The sequence below is a fragment of the Cervus elaphus genome, chromosome 20, assembly GCF_910594005.1.
Source record: "Cervus elaphus chromosome 20, mCerEla1.1, whole genome shotgun sequence".
NCBI lineage: Eukaryota > Metazoa > Chordata > Mammalia > Artiodactyla > Cervidae > Cervus > Cervus elaphus.
This window is the reverse complement of record NC_057834.1, coordinates 87,404,150-87,420,354: the sequence shown is the minus strand read 5'-3', so window position 1 is coordinate 87,420,354 and position 16,205 is coordinate 87,404,150. Positions and strand designations below refer to the sequence as shown.

General features: G+C 37.4%; 1 protein-coding gene and 1 non-coding gene across 2 annotated transcripts in view; both read right to left on the bottom strand.

The window, feature by feature from the left end:
• The window catches only part of ADGRL4 (adhesion G protein-coupled receptor L4), a 151,649-nt gene extending 136,547 nt beyond the window's left edge, over positions 1-15,102 (bottom strand). The window contains exons 1-2 of the mRNA XM_043876473.1: positions 14,904-15,102; positions 13,408-13,557 (exon numbers count right to left, since the gene is read on the bottom strand). Of these exons, the coding sequence (XP_043732408.1) occupies positions 13,408-13,557; positions 14,904-14,925 (172 nt within the window). The 5' untranslated portion in view covers positions 14,926-15,102. The remainder of the gene's footprint in view (positions 1-13,407; positions 13,558-14,903) is intronic.
• TRNAF-AAA lies at positions 2,682-2,763 on the bottom strand. Its single transcript has one exon. It is a non-coding gene; the product is annotated as a tRNA-Phe (tRNA).
• Positions 15,103-16,205: the final 1,103 nt, after the last annotated feature.

Below are 16,205 nucleotides of genomic sequence, written 5' to 3'. Positions count from 1 at the left end.
CAATCTTCTGTTTTTAAGAATTGCTTGCATTACTGACAATTTTACCAGCTTACTGTCTTGAGGGATTGCTACAAAAGGAGATGAATAAAAGGAAAAAGAAAGCACAAGGAATTGAGCAGCACAAAGGTTACAGAATACACTAAAGAAGAAAGTATGTTTTGTGGTATGATAGCTTTTTCATACCCAGGAGCATATTTTATTTGTTTTGTTTGTTTGGATGCAAACTTTCTGAGAATCTCTTTGAGGGTATCAACTGGAGTTTTTCCTTCAACCTCATTTCTCTCCTTAGAAAGTATCTTTCTTAGGCCAGTTGTTCTGTTTATTCATCTTTGTGTTTGTATTTTTGGCTTTTCTCCAGTAATTGGTTATCCTTAAATGACCGTCATGTTTATAACTAAAGAACAATGTTGATTATCACAGGTATTTTGGCCTACATTTTGTCTGCCAGACAATTACAAATTCTTTAGCACAAGAGTTCTGAGTTTCCTGTATATGTGGGTGTGCCATAGGAAGTTTCCAGCATTATTCTAATTAGCATAGGTGGAGAATGGGCAGAAAGATGGTATTAATTTTCAACTTCAGTGATGGCAGGCAGATGACAAAGTTTTCTTTGAGAGTATTTTCTTGGCTTCATTTGGGAGAAAACACCAGTGGGAAATAGACCAATCTGCATAGCCTTAGGAAAATAATGTCAACCAATCACTTAAGTTTCTCCTCCCTTTCTGGGCAAGAGAAAGAATATGACCACCACAGAAAAAAGACACCATCTTCACTGAAGCCTGCTCTGTGTACACTTAACTATCCCACTTGCAGCACAAGATTCTGCTTTGAGAAGTTGACTCTTAATTTGTAGACTTCTCATGAATTCTCTCTGATTTCACTGATTTTATTGTCAATTCACTGGGCTTTAAAGACATAGATAAACAGGAGTGAAATAACTGTCCCTGGTCTAAGAATTTCATCAAAATATTAAAGCTTGTAAATAGTTTTAACTTCCCTGCACTGATTCCTAAAGTGTCATAAATGTGTTTTATCCGTTGTTTTGATAATGTACTGGAAAAAAATAAAGCAGAATCAAGGTGGGAGGGGAAGAACTACAATAATTCATTTTTTATTAATGAGATTCAATTTCATTATTTGCAGATTTACCTCACATAGTAGTTTGAGGATCATACGAGGCGACTGTTTGAATGTGTTTCCTTGGGGAAAATTACTTAATCTATAAATTGAGGATAATATGAGCTTTTATTTCAGAGTTGTTACGAAGATTAAATTTATAAATTCATGTAAAGTGCTTAGAATAGAAGGTAGCTCAGAGAAAGCACTCAAATTATCATCAGTATTATTACTCTTTTTGTGAATAAGCTGTAAATCTGAAGTTACTTATTCAAGCATTAAAGAGACCAAATAAGGAAGAGGAGAAATAATGGGAAAATGATAATCTGGTTAATTTGCTTCCAAATGACTGGGATTTGGCTATAAAGTATGTTGGTGCCCTATTAAAACTGGGACTGTAGAAAATTGACATTCCAAGAACAAAAGAAATATTATCAATTTTGCAAAATGAAATCAGCAATTTTAAAATACTGAAATATTTTAAATAGGGAACTATAATAAAACAAAAAAATTGAGACTCAGTGAGTCACTTTGTGATGTTAAAGGTGCTAACTCCAAATTTCTTTGTTCTTTATACTAATATTTTCTTGAAAAGCAAAAGAGGTTTAAAATATATGAAAATCCCACATCTAGAGTACAATTTTCATTTAATTTAAATTTCCTGTGTGTATGTGCGCTAAGTCGCTCCCATCAAGTCCAACTCTTTGTGACCCTATGGACAGTAGTCTGCCAGGCTCCTCTGTCCAGGGGATTCTCAAGGCAAGAATACTTGAGTGGGTTGCTGTTTCGCCCTCCAGGGGATCTTCCCAACTCAGGGATCAAACTCCTATGTCTTATGTCTCATGCATTGGCCGACAGTTGCTTTACCACTAGCACCGCCCTTTAAATTTCCTCTGCTGTGCGCAGTCACTCAGTTGTGTCTGACTCTTTGTGACCCCATGGACTATGGCCCATCAGGCTCCTCTGTCCATGGGGGCAAGAACACTGGAGTGGGTTGCCATGCCCTTCTCAAAGACCTCTTCTCAACCCAGGGATCAAACCCAGGTCTTCTGCATTGCATGTGGATTCTTCATTGTCTGAGCCACCTTAAGTTTCCTAGAATTTCCTAAAGATACAACTGAACAGAAAGTATAAATGGTAGAACTGCCCTGTTCACTCAGCATGCAAAAAAAGAAAACTAATTCTAGAAAAATGGTACCTAATTTTATTGCTGTTGATGCTTTATCACCAGTAGCACATACTATAAGAGTGTGTGTGTGTGTGTGTGTGCATGCTCAGTTGCTCACTGAGTATCTGACTCTTTGTGACCCTATGAAATGTAGCCTGCCAGGCTCCTCTGTCCATGGGATTCTCCAGGCAAGATACTGGAGTGGGTTGCCATTTACTCCTCCAGAGGATCTTCTCAACCCAGGGACTAAACTCAGTCTCCTGTGTCTCCTCAATTGGAAGGTGGACACATTATGGCTGAGCCACCTAGGAAGTCAGTAAGTCAGTGTATATATGTGTGTGTGTATATATATATATACACACAGGTATATATATACCTGTTTCACAGGTAACTACCACATAGTCGGCAGGATTCAAACCTGCGCGGGGAGACCCCAATGGATTTTTGGTCCATCTCCTTAACCACTCGGCTACAACTACACTAAGAAGGAATTATTTCACAGGTAACTACCCTGCTTATTTAACTTATATGCAGAGCACATCATGAGAAACGATGGGCTGGATGAAGCACAAGCTGGAATCAAAATTGCTGGGAGAAATATAAATAACCTCAGATATGTAGAAGACACTACCCTTAGAGCAGAAAGTGAAGAAGAACTAAAGAGCCTCTTGACAAAAGTGAAAGAGGAGAGTAAAAAAGTTGGCTTAAAGCTCAACATTCAGAAAACTAAGATCAAGGCATCCGGTCCCATCACTTCATGGCAAATAGATGGAGAAACAGTGGAAACAGTGGCAGACTTTATTTTTTTGGGCTCCAAAATCACTGCAGATGGTGATTGCAGCCATGAAATTAAAAGACGCTTATTCCTTGGAAGGAAAGTTATGACCAACCTAGATAGCATATTATAAAGCAGAGACATTGTCACCAAAGGTCCGTCTAGTCAAGGCTATGGTTTTTCCAGTGGTCATGTATGGATGTGAGACTGGGACTATAAAGAAAGCTGAAAAAAAAAAAAATACTTACTTCAGTGCAAAAAAAAAAGAAAGCTGAGTGCAGAAGAATTGATGCTTTTGAACTGTGGTGTTGGAGAAGACTCTTGAGAGTCCCTTGGACTGCAAGGAGATCCAACCAGTCCATTCTAAAGGAGATCAGTCCTGGGTGTTCATTGGAAGGACTGATGCTGAAGCTGAAACTCCAATACTTTGGCCACCTGATGCGAAGAGCTGACTCATTTGAAAAGACCCTGATGTTGGGAACGATTGAAGGCAGGAGGAGACGGGGACAACGGAAGATGAGATGGTTGGATGGCATCACTGACTCAATGGACATGAGTTTGGGTAAACTCTGGGAGTTGGTGGTAGACAGGGAGGCATGGTGTGCTGCGGTTCATGAGGCAAAGAGTCATGGGTTCACTCGCAAAGAGTCGGACACGATTAAGCGATTGAACTGATATATATATATATATATGTGTGTGTGTGTGTGTATATAATAGGTATGAAGAATCAACATTTTAATCTGCAACAATAAAAAAGAAATCGATAGTCTTCACTTGGAAAAAAAAGTCAATACTTCGATGTTAACTCAGATAGTAAGTCTTATCTAGGGTTGATTTAACATAGAAATTTGAATAAGCCTTTTTGATTATTGATATTAGAACTCAGAAGTTCTCTGTTGATTTTTACTATTTCTGCTTAATTCTCTGTGCCATTAGTTATCTGATATTACTTTTCTGATTCTAAATATGCAATGAATCCATCTAGTTAATACTGATTAAAAAGTAATTAAAGACAAATGAGACTTCTACATGAAGAAACATTTTCATATTTCATTATAAATTGGTTGGGAAAATCCAAAATCATATATCCATGTTAAACTCTTTTTTAAGGTCTCAGATTACTTCTTAGTTTGTATCTCATTCATTCTCATAATTGTCCTATGAGATAAACATGAAACAGGATGACTCAGAAAAATGATTCCTGAAAAATGACACTATCAAATTACATTAGAGAACTTTTCAGATTTAAAACTGTGGAGTTGATCAGCAAAACTCAGATGACACAAGTCATTTTTTCCTTCTCTTTTTAATAATAAAATATTAGCTTAAAGTTTTTATAATGGTTTATTCCTTTATTTTTCTCTTTTTATAGGGTAAAAGAGTTTGTAATTTTATGTAGTGGATGTTTTGAGGACATTCTACCTAATTATTGTGCTTGAGTTTGTTTTCTCTATTGTGTAACCTCCCTTGACAATAGATGAAAGAGGTCATACTTCTAGTTACAAGGAAAAGAATTTCTGAAATTGGCAAAGGTGTTTTATTTATTTGGATGAAGTTCACAGAAAGCATGCATCCTGGAATGTAAGCCTTGGGTTAATTTAGACTATCATTTTTTAATAGGTTACATTTTCCATTCAGTACAAGAAATCACAAGGAAATAGGCACCTCACTTTAAAAACACAGCTATCTAGAGGCAGATTAGAGTTCAAACATTTTCAATTTTGCATTATTATTCATTTCCTAAGAAATTCGTCTGGAGGGTATAAAAATACATTTGTTTTATAAAAAATTTACTTCCTCAAAAATTTTTAGTAATATTTCACATATGAAAGAAAATGTGGATGTAATGTTATTAGACATAGATTTCTAAATCTTCAAATATTCTTTAAGTATTACTTAAAAGCCATACCAGAGATCAAACTGCCAACATTTCCTGGATCATAGAGAGCCAGGGAATTCCAGAACAACATCTACCCCTGTTTCATCTGCTATGCCAAAGCCTTTGATTGTGTGGATCATAACAAACTGTGGAAAGCTCTTAAAGAGATGGGAATACCAGACCACCTTACCTTTCTTCTGAGAAACCTGTATGCGGGTCAAGAAGCAACAGTTGGAACTCTGTATGGAACAAAAGACTGGTTCAAGATCAAAAAATGAGTACTTCAGGGCTGCCTGCTGTCACCCTGATTATTTAATCTATATACTGAGCACATCATGAGAAATGCCAGACTGGATGAATTACAGGCTGGAATCAAGATAGGCGGGAGAAACATCAACAACCTCAGATATGCAGATGATATCATTCTAATGGCAGAAAGCAGAGGAACTAAAGAGCCTCATGATGAGTGTGAGGGAGGAAAATGAAAGAGCCAGCTTAAAAGTGAATATTAAAAAAATGAAGACCATGGCACCCGGCCCCATTACTGCATGGCAAATAGAAGGGGCAAAGGTGGAAGCAGTAAGATTCCCTCTTCTTTGGGCTCTAAAACACTGTAGATGGTGACTACAGCCATGAAATAAGAAGACGTTTGCTTCCTGTCTGAAAAGCAATGACAAACCTAGACAGTGTGTTGAAAAGCAGAGATATTCCTCTGCTGACAAAGGTCTGTATAGTCAAGGTTATGGTCTTCCTAACGGTCACGTACAGTTGCGAGAACTGGACCATAAACAAGGTGGAGCACCAAAGAATTGATGCCTTCAAACTGTGGTGCTGAAGACTCCTGAGAGTCCCTTGTACAGCAAGGAGATTAAACCAGTCAATCTTAAGGGAGATCAGCCCTGAATATCCAGTGGAATGACTGATGCTGAAGCTGAAACTACAGTATTTTGGTCATCTGATATGAACAGCTGACTCATTGGAAAAGTTCCTGATGCCGGGAAAGATTGAGGGTAGAAGGAGAAGAGGGTGTCAAAGGATGACAAGGCCTCACTGAAGCAATGGACATGACCTTGTGCAAACTTTGGGAAACGGTGAGAGACAGGGAGGCCTGGCGTGCTGCAGTCCATGGGATCACAAAGAGTTGGACAAGACTGGGTGACTGAATAACGACAAAAATCATAAGGCACCTCCTTCCAAGGACTGGAGAAAAGGAAAGAGAGGAAGGTAGAGAAGGGGGACAAAGAGGTGGGAAAAAAAAGAAAGAGAAAGGAAGAAATGAAAGAAAATGCTGGCACTGGCTGCTACTAAATTCTCTGCTCCTAAGCTCCGATATCACAAAAGGTCGTGGTGGTAGTGGCGATGGTTTAGTTGCTGACCCTTGTGACCCCATGGACTGTATGCAGCCTGCCATTTCCATCTCCAGGGGATCTTCCCAACCCAGGAATTGAACACGGGTCACCTGCATTGCAGGCAGATTCTTTACCGGCTGAGCTACAAGTACTAAATATAAAAGCATAAGGAAAGTTGCAGATAAACTACTGGAAGTGCTGATTATGCCAGATGAGAATGAAAATCAAATATTCAATAGACACCCATTTGCAGCCTTAAGACAAAAAAGACAAGATTCAGAATCTGCTGTGAAAAATCACCTCTCTAGTGGAAACTGATCCAGGCAGTATTGATCCACTGTACCTTCTGGGTTTGTAACTCCATAGAAGGCAAATATGGTTATATTTTAAAGATTAACTTTCTTTGTGTTTGTTCCAAACTGACTTAATAAATACTCACTTAGGTAGCCAGACTATTTAACTTGCCTGATCATGGCAAAACTAAACTGATGGACCATCTTTTTTGGTAACAGAAATAGAATGTTGGTATATTAAATTATTAAGGGTACCAACTTTTAAACTTTCAAAACTATAACAGGTTTAAAAAATGACAGGGACAAAATGATTATTCTAACTGCTGAAATATCATTTTGCTTTTTTCTCAGTCATTTTAAAGGTAATGATGATGCTTTATCATATATGAAAATGCTTGCTCTGTTCCCCAAAAAATGCGCTGACACATTTTATGACATTTTGTCCTACACTGTAATGTTTATTTTATAAAACATTTGTATCAGTGAAAACATTTTTAAATAAGTTGATACAGAATCTAGTTCATCAATGTATTAGGCTTATCTTTGTTACTTTTAGAACTAGAGATATTAACAATGTCCTTGGGAATTGTATTCGTGAAGAACAGATAATGTTTATGAATTGAATGCATGAATATGATACATCTATATTTAAACAAATAACAGAACATAAGCACCTTAATGAAAATTAACAACTTGAATGTCAGTATTTATTCACAGTGACCTTGCTATTACATGCAATATCAAAATATTTCAAAACCAAAAAAGTTTTCATGCTACTCATGAAAAATATTTCACCTCATATTAATTTATAACCACACACCATTTTCTTAACATCATTTTGGCATTTAATCTTCTACTTTACCCATCAGATTTGGCTAAAAGTTTCTCTTAGTTGTTTCTGAAAATTAAACAAATCTCACTGCCTCAAAATCCCTCTCAAAATCTCACTGCCATTGAGGATAGGGAAAAAAAGCATATATTTGAATAATTTAAATTCAATTTATATCATATATATAAATTATAAATACAAGTCCGAGAACAGTTTTGAGCACTGATAGCATCATGTTCATAAATGAACCACCTTACAATGGTATTTACTTGGGTGAGAAATGAATGACACCCATTAGATGTTCAGCATGTTTGTTCTTAAAAACCATTTACATGCAGAATATAATTATACTTCATAAAAGACAAAAGATATATATATGTATATACATATACACATCATAAAGTCATGACTATGTGTATGTATCATTATTAAATATGAAATATCATTCAGATGTGAGTAAAGAGTTATTCTTCTGGTCACATTTTTATTACAGACATTATTACTTCATTAAATACTTATAACTACAGTTATTATTTGTAGGACATAGTTTAGAGTATACTAACTGTGTTAACTGATGTGCATGTATACAACATATACATTTTGCAAGCTTTGTGTCTGTTTTGATGACTGTTGGTTTGCCTATTTTGATGAGCACTCTCTTTATTACTAAAAAAATATTGTTATGGAAGCAATTACATGTTCTCAGCACTTCTATTTTATCCTGGGCAGATTCATGTTAGAGGATTATTTTAATTAATATTTCTCCCACATTCTGCTCTTAGATAGCTATTGCACACTGTTCTCTCTACCTTTACCAGCCTGATACTGCTGTCTAGTTTATGATGATGTTCTTCCAGTTTAATTTTACAAGTATACATATGGTTATTAGATAATAATGAAAAACTACATTTTAATCATGCAGTGTGTCTCCTTGAGTCAGGCACCAAGACTTCATTATTTGCTGTAAAGTGCCTGTGATGTGGTTCATAATGGCATGTCTCGAGCTGTGAAAAAATTTTATGCATGCATACAAGCAGTCAATTACATCCTTCCTGACCCTTCCTCTTCCTGCCTGGGGCAAGTGTTTTCCTCCTACCCATTCTGACTACATGAAACTTCCAAAAATATTGCCCCTCTTAGTGAGCTGATATGAGAGTAGAGATTATTTTCTTACCCCACCCCATCCTCTCACCCAAACATGCACTGAACTGCATCCTCCACCCAGCTCCTGCTTCTTGCTTCTCATAGCTCAGCTGATTCCAACTCAAGCAACAGTGTTTTAGGTGTACCCGAAGATGATTTCAGCCATTCCTACCTTCTTCCCGTTTATAACATAATTACCTGGGAGAGAAGGGATCTTTAACTTCCTATATTTGTAAACTACTGTACACTAGAAGGTAACCAAAAATGTACTGAGAACCATAAGGAAGAGTAATAGTAATATATATTTAAAGAATCACCTACATTTTAGAGTTAAATATTAACAATTTCAATAGCGTTTAAATGTACCCCAAAATTTCTACACAATCTTTTTCACCCCCTATCTTAAAATGTACTTAGATGTCAGCATAAAGATAAGTGTGTAAATAAATTATCACGAATACTTCAATAAAGTGGTAATAAATAAACTCTTGTTAAAATGATACTGTTCTAACAATTTGATTTAAAAATCTGTACTACCCGGATTATGTCAGGTGACTGGTAATACACTGACATTTTTGGTAATCTAGAGAAGGCTGAGATTCCAGGGTTTGAGTCCTAGGTTTACCATATTAGCCTTGGGATCCTGGAAAACTCACTTAAGCTTCTAGAGTCCTACTTCTCTCATATGTGAAGGCTGTAGCATGGAGCTCCACAGAAGCTATTAATAGCTATACCCAGTTATATTGCTGTTTGTCAGTAAAAAAAAGAATCTGTAGTTTATATTTCAAAAGCTTTATATAAGAATTAAAGATACACTGGGTAGAGGCAGTATTAATTATAATGAACTGTACAAATATAAATGATTATTGGTTTTACAGGTTGGGTAAATGGCCTTTTGTGGGTTGACCCTCACTAATCCATTCTTATTCTACCTAAGGGAGTCATCTTTCTAATATCAACAGTCTTATCATTGTAATTCAGCTACTTAATATCTACCAAAGTTTCTTTTTTGGTGAACAGAACAAAGTCCATACCTTTGACATCTTGACTTAATTTCCACTGATCCCTCAACTAATATATATTGTGATATATAGTCAGCATGAAATAATTGGAGCTCCTTAAAACAAACAAACAAGCAAACAAAACACATGTTCAACTTCTAGGCCTTTGTTATTGCTGACTCCTTCTGCTGACTTCTCTTTGTCCCTTTGTTGATCTTAATGTGTGTGTTAGTCGCTCAGTTGTGTCCTACTCCTTGTGACCCTATGGACTGGAGCTAACCAGGCTCCTCTGTCCATGGAATTCCTCAGGCAAGAATACTGGAATGGGTTGCCATTTCCTTCTCCAGATCTTCCCGACCCAGGGATCGAACTTGGGCCTTCTGCATTGCAGGCAGATTCTTTATCACTGAGCCACCATGGAAGCTCACCTTAAAAAGTCAATCTTAATAAAGATCTTTATAAGTTGATCTTAATAAAACAAATTTATTCTCAACTCTGAGCGTAAATGTCACCTCCACTCGCAAAGTTCCTTGCAGTTGATTATCCATTTCAAATTTACCTCTTCTAATACTTTTTATTGGAGAAGGCAATGGCACCCCACTCCAGTACTCTTGCCTGGAAAATCCCATGGATGGAGGAGCCTGGTAGGCTGCAGTCCTTGGGGTTGCTAAGAGTCAGACACGACTGAGTAACTTCACTTTCACTTTTCACTTTCTTGCATTGGAGAAGGAAATGGCAACCCACTCCAGTGTTCTTGCCTGGAGAATCCCAGAGACGGGGGAGCCTGGTGGGCTACCGTCTATGGGGTTGCACAGAGTCGGACACGACTGAAGTGACTTAGCAGCAATACCCTTTATAACATTGTGTCAAATTATTAATATAATTCTGTGACTGACCTCAGATATACTAGAAACCAAGGTCAATTTCCTATTTATAATTTTAACCTAAGGGCATAGCAGTATCTGATAAGCAGAGGCCTTACGGTCAAACACAGTGAGTAATAATACAGGCACTGGGATGAGGCAGACTTGGGTTCAAATCTTGGCTTCTCTACTTATTTGTTGTGTCACTTCAGATTTTCACTTAACCTTCTTAAGACTATTTTCTCATAGATAAAATGGGAATAATAATAGATGAAGGTGTTATGCTAATTAATATATTTGACTAAGTGCACAGTAGATATTAACTATCCTGATGATGATGGTGATAATGATAATAATGATGAACATAATAAGTACTTGTTTAATAAAAAGATAATTAATGAGATAAAATCACTACTATTAAAACTTGTTTCTATGGGACTGTGTAATCCAAAGTCTAAATAACTTATTCAAAACTAGCTTTTGGAACAGAATACATTTAGTATTGGGTTATTATCATGATATTTATTTGGGAGGTCTTTGAGGAAGACAAATTTTATGAAGATAATGAAAGTTAAAATCAGTTGTGTCCGATTCTTTGTGATCTCATGGACTATATAAACCATGGAATTCTCCAGGCCAGAAAACTGGAGTGGGTAGCCTTTCCCTTCTCCAGGGGATCTTTCCAACCCAGGGATCAAACCCAGGTCTCCTGCATTACAGGCAGATTCTTTACCAGCTGAGCCAAAAGGGAAGCCCGAGAATACTGGAGTGGGTAGCCTATCCCTTCTCCAGTGGATCTTCCCACCCCAGGAATCAAACTGGGGTCTCCCGCATTGCAGGCAGATAGATTCTTTACCAACTGAGCTATTAGGGAATGAAGATGATACTTATAATGCCAAAAAACAACAATTTTCAGTGCTCAAAATGTAGGCATCCTCTGTAACAAAAATTCTGTCCAATGATTTCATAGTGGTCTACTAACAATCTTAGAGAAAAATAAGGAAAGATAAGAAGCTCTTTAGAGATGAGAAAAAGGCAACAAGATTATTCATGCCGAAAATATAACCTAGATGATTCAGAAGTTAAAAATGTCTTAAGTCCAAAAATCAGAGTAAATGTATTTACTGAAAAAAAGTAATTAATAAAATTAATAAATTTTAATTACTCATTAAATAAATAATTAGGGAATTAATAAAAGGTGAAAAAGATGAAAATCACTGATTGAACAATTTGAGAGGATATTATAAACCTCAAATAGTGAACATCAACACAAGTGAATATGTACCATTCTTTAAATAAGAAGGGAATTTAAGAAGAATTTTAAAAGAAAAAAATTCCCATTAAAAAGTGTGTTCTGTTTAAAAATGAAGTGCAGGGCCAAAGGTCTTGAAATACTTTTATTTTTCAATGGAAAATATTTTCTGCCCTTCAGCTGGCTATTGACTAAACTGCAGGGGGGAAAAACAATTGCATTGGATAATGGAAGATGTGTTTTCAAAAGAAATCATTAAAAACATGACTATGAACTGGCTGACTGATGAGGGTTCAAATTGTGAAAAATCACTGGCGTTAATGATGGTAATCATGATAGCTGAAAAGTATCTAAATAACAAAAAGGCAACACTGCTTATAAAGTACTCTGGTACAATTTGCAATGATTAGTGGAAAAACACACTAATATGTCTGATGCCATATTTTGAAGGTCACTCAACTATCAACTTGCCATAATGCCATCCAATTAAATACACAATAAAAATTCAAGATTATTTACGGAAAGAGTTTTGTAGTGCTTGTACAATAGTAAATTACAAATCCTGGCTGTATATACAAGCAGAAATGCCTGATCTAATGCACCATTAAGCAACTGTAGCTTTGCTCCACATTTTTTAAACATTAAACTAATTATGATGAGGTCTAGCCTTACTATATACTGCATATTTAATTTTTTTAAAGCCTATCAAATTGAATCATAAGATGCAACTTGTTTATGCTATATGCAAACACACACAATATTAACAATGTACAATATGCTGGCTTAATTAGAAAAAGTTCATGTTATCTTAAATACATTTAGGAGTGTAATACCACAAAGTTCTAATTTGAACTTGCCATTTAATTATATTTTAAAACTAATTTATCTAACTTGGAACTTTTTTTTTTCTTGCTTTCTCCTACAGAGAATTTTGCCCTATTGACCTAGTTAAACTAGATTCTACTAAAAATGAAAGAGAGAATAAAGATTGAGTAAAGACTGAGGAAAGAAGAGGCATGGTAATGATGAAGACCACAGATAAGAAATCACTTATATTTGATTATCGGATGGTGTTCTGTTCATCAAGCCAACGGGCTAAATTGTAACCTCAAAGGAACTTTCCTGGAGTTCTTTTTCTGGGCTCTACCCTAAAGTTTCATAAATGAGATCTACTATTTCAGAATAGAATATATTTCAAAATTTTCTCTCTCTCTCTCTCTCTCCAGGGTATATGTCCAGAGTACACAAGAGAAAAAATTCTAATCTCTTAATGGGTATTCTCAAATTTAGATACTCAAGTACTAAGCAAGGTATCTAAATGCAACACATATGGATATAGCCTGGTCTTCAAGAATTCTCTGTGCTTTTCCCCCTAAAAGTATTGACTCTGCTTTCTGCAACCTAGTTTTCCAGCTTAAGTTCAAGGGCAATCTACCCAAACTACTGGGCTGGCCAAGAGTTCATTCAGATTTTTCCACGCCATTTTATGGAACTACTTTCTAACCAACCCAATAAGATATGCATGGAAGCATCAAAAATCCATAATCAAGTATAAATTTTGACCTGCAAAGTTCAAATTTATTGTTTAGTTAATTAAGCTTTTTTTTTTTTTTTTAACCAATAGCATGAAATCAAGCAGTATAAAGTAAGGCAACTTAATTTCTAGCTTAGGAAAAAAGCAGTTATATCAGAACTTCATATTAAAATACACAACAAAAGAGGTAATAAACATTGTTTACCTTCACAAATTGTGATGCCATTTCCTGAATATCCAAGGTTGCAATAGCAGCCTTCAGCTCCATTCCGAATTTCACATTTTGCATTTGGGTGGCAAGGCGTCTTGGTACAGTTTTGAGCGCAGGAACAATTCAGCAAAGTGGAAAAACCCACTAAGGAAAGTAGAGAATACACATTTTCAAAAAGAAAAACCTTCTTCCATTGTTGAATTAGACAATATATACATTAATACCCTTCTTTTTTTGTTTTCCCATCTAGATAAATACTTCATGAGAACTTCCCAAAGGAGAATTTAGGTAAATAACAGGACACAAGCAGGAATTAACGCTTTTCTTCATTCTCAACGTTTATCAAGTAAACCTCAACCAAGTTGAAATGTAATAAACGACCTGGCTCTATAAACAAAACAGTATTCTAACATCATTGGACATTTCACCCAGAGGTGAGATACTCTTAAAGGTAGCTGCATGACTGTAAAACAATATCCGTACCCTGGGAATGACTCTCTGCAGAAAGAAATCAAGGTGTACTGAGTATCTGGGTCTTTTCAAAGTCAAATCTGTGTTGTTTTAAGATGATACCATCCAGGAGGACAAATGCAATTAATGGTTTGTTTTTTTTTTCCTGTGTTCTAAAGATCTTTTAAAATTCTGCCTTTTCCATAATAAAGTTTCTTTTATACTTTTTCCCATTAGAAGGGAAAAAAAAAAAAACAATTCAATGTACTTGTCAAAGACTGAGCTTCCAGAAACAGGACGCCACTCAAACATGACCAACAACACGCAGCATGAGAGAGTACAAGCCTTTATTTCAGAGTTCTTGTAAACAAAGTTGGAAATGGTATTTTGCGGGCTGTTAGGAAAAGATAAGGAAAAGCGTAGGACGTTCCTTTTTTTTATTGTTGTCCTAGTCCTTCTCAAGACAAGCCTGCTTGAGATGGACAGTTATGAATCATGTAAGTCATTATTCTGAAAACAGTCATCTGAGATAAATTGGCCTTATCTGGTAACAAGAGATTCTTAAACATTCAATTATAAATCCCAGCTTCACACAGGGCTGTATATACTGTCTAAACCAGAATTAATTTGGCTTCACAGATGTGATTTATTATCTTTCTGCACAGTATCATCAAAATGGTGATTTTAAAGAAACTCAAAGTCTGGGCCAGCAGTCCCCTTGAAACAAGGCCAGGAAACCTCTCACAAGTGTTAATGGTTTGAAGTTCCCAGATTTTTTGAGGGACAATCCGAAGAAAGGTCAAAGTCTGGGACTTCGGGCACTTGGTCAGCAGGAACAAAGAGATGACTTAGTTCCTGGGTACTGAATATCGAACCCCAGCGTTGAAAGGCCAAGGCGAAAAACATCCTGGGAAGGGCTAGTTCAGTTCTCCCAGGAGTCTTGGCGAAATGCACTTGGCCCGTGCGTACCACCTCGGAAATACCATACTCCCCACAGGTGCTGGTCGGGGCAGCCCCGGCCGCCGGGCACGGGCACTTACCTAGGAGCGGGAGGAGTCTCATTGGCGGCGCCGCGGAGGTGGCGGAGGCGCGGGCGGAGCGACGGGACCAGCGGGCCGAGTACCTGGGCCGCGGCGGGGCGGGCGCGCCAGGCTCCCGGCTCCGGCCCGCGTGACGCGGCCGCTTCCTCCCGCCACTTTCCGGCCTCTTTTGTGTGAGTGCGTGTGTTCAGCGCTGAGTCTGCAGGCCACGTCCGGACCGGCCCCTACGGCACGCTGACCCCCTCCCGGCCGCGGGCCGCCAACCCCGTGCGCTCCGCGGGGAGGGATTTTGCCAGGTGCCGGGGCGCAGGGTCCAGGGTGCAGACCTCCAAGTCAAAGCGCTCCAGATGTCTGCGGAGCGTCCCCCTGAAAGAACTTCCAGAACCGCCTAGATCTTAGAGGATCCTTCCTACAACCTCAATTCGCAGGACACGTCTTTTTTTTTTTTTTTTCCCCCTCCCTTCACTAACACTTTTCCCTAAAGAACTGTGGGTTTAGAAGTAGGTTGGAAACTTGGCTCCAAACGACAGGGCCTCGGTTTCTACCTTAAGTCTGCACCTTGTGGGAACTCAGGGTTCCATAGTGAAGAATAAAAAGTACGCTATCTTACCTACAGGTTAGGCTTGTGTCTAAAATGAGTGAAAAACAAGCAAACCAAAAACACAAGTGTCAAGAATTAAATGTCTACGAAGTACAAAATGATCTTTCCCACTTTCAACTAAAATTTACCCCTCTGCTCACCAGTCTCCTCTCCTGAACCCCTGGTGCATCATATATAGCTTTCTTTTCATGTTACTATATATGAGTTGATTACATAGATTCAGATCATGTAGGTTGAAACAAGGAAACAGTTTTAGTGTAAAAGTTAAACATAACTGTCAGGTGAGGCTGATCTATAAGACAGAAAGCAGATAAGTAGTTCCTCGAGGTTGAAGTGGAGTGTGGGATTGACTGCAGGGAGGGACAAGGGAAATGTGAGATAATGGGAATATTCTGTATTTTGATTGGTATGGTGGTTACCTAAATGCATGGGTGTGTCAGAAGTCATCTCTTTAAATTTGTGCATTTTATCACATGTATATTATACCTCAATAAAGTAGTATAAAGAAATGACTGATCTTTGTGTCTCGGACACCAGTCATTTGACCTTTTAACAGTTGGACACACCTTTGTCACATTTCGTATGCATTCTGTTTAATTGAACAAGCATGTTAAGAATCTACTTTGTATTCACAAAGATGAACAAGCTGTGACTCCAAGAAGATAAAAATAAACTAGTGGAGTGTTAGTCACTCAGTCATG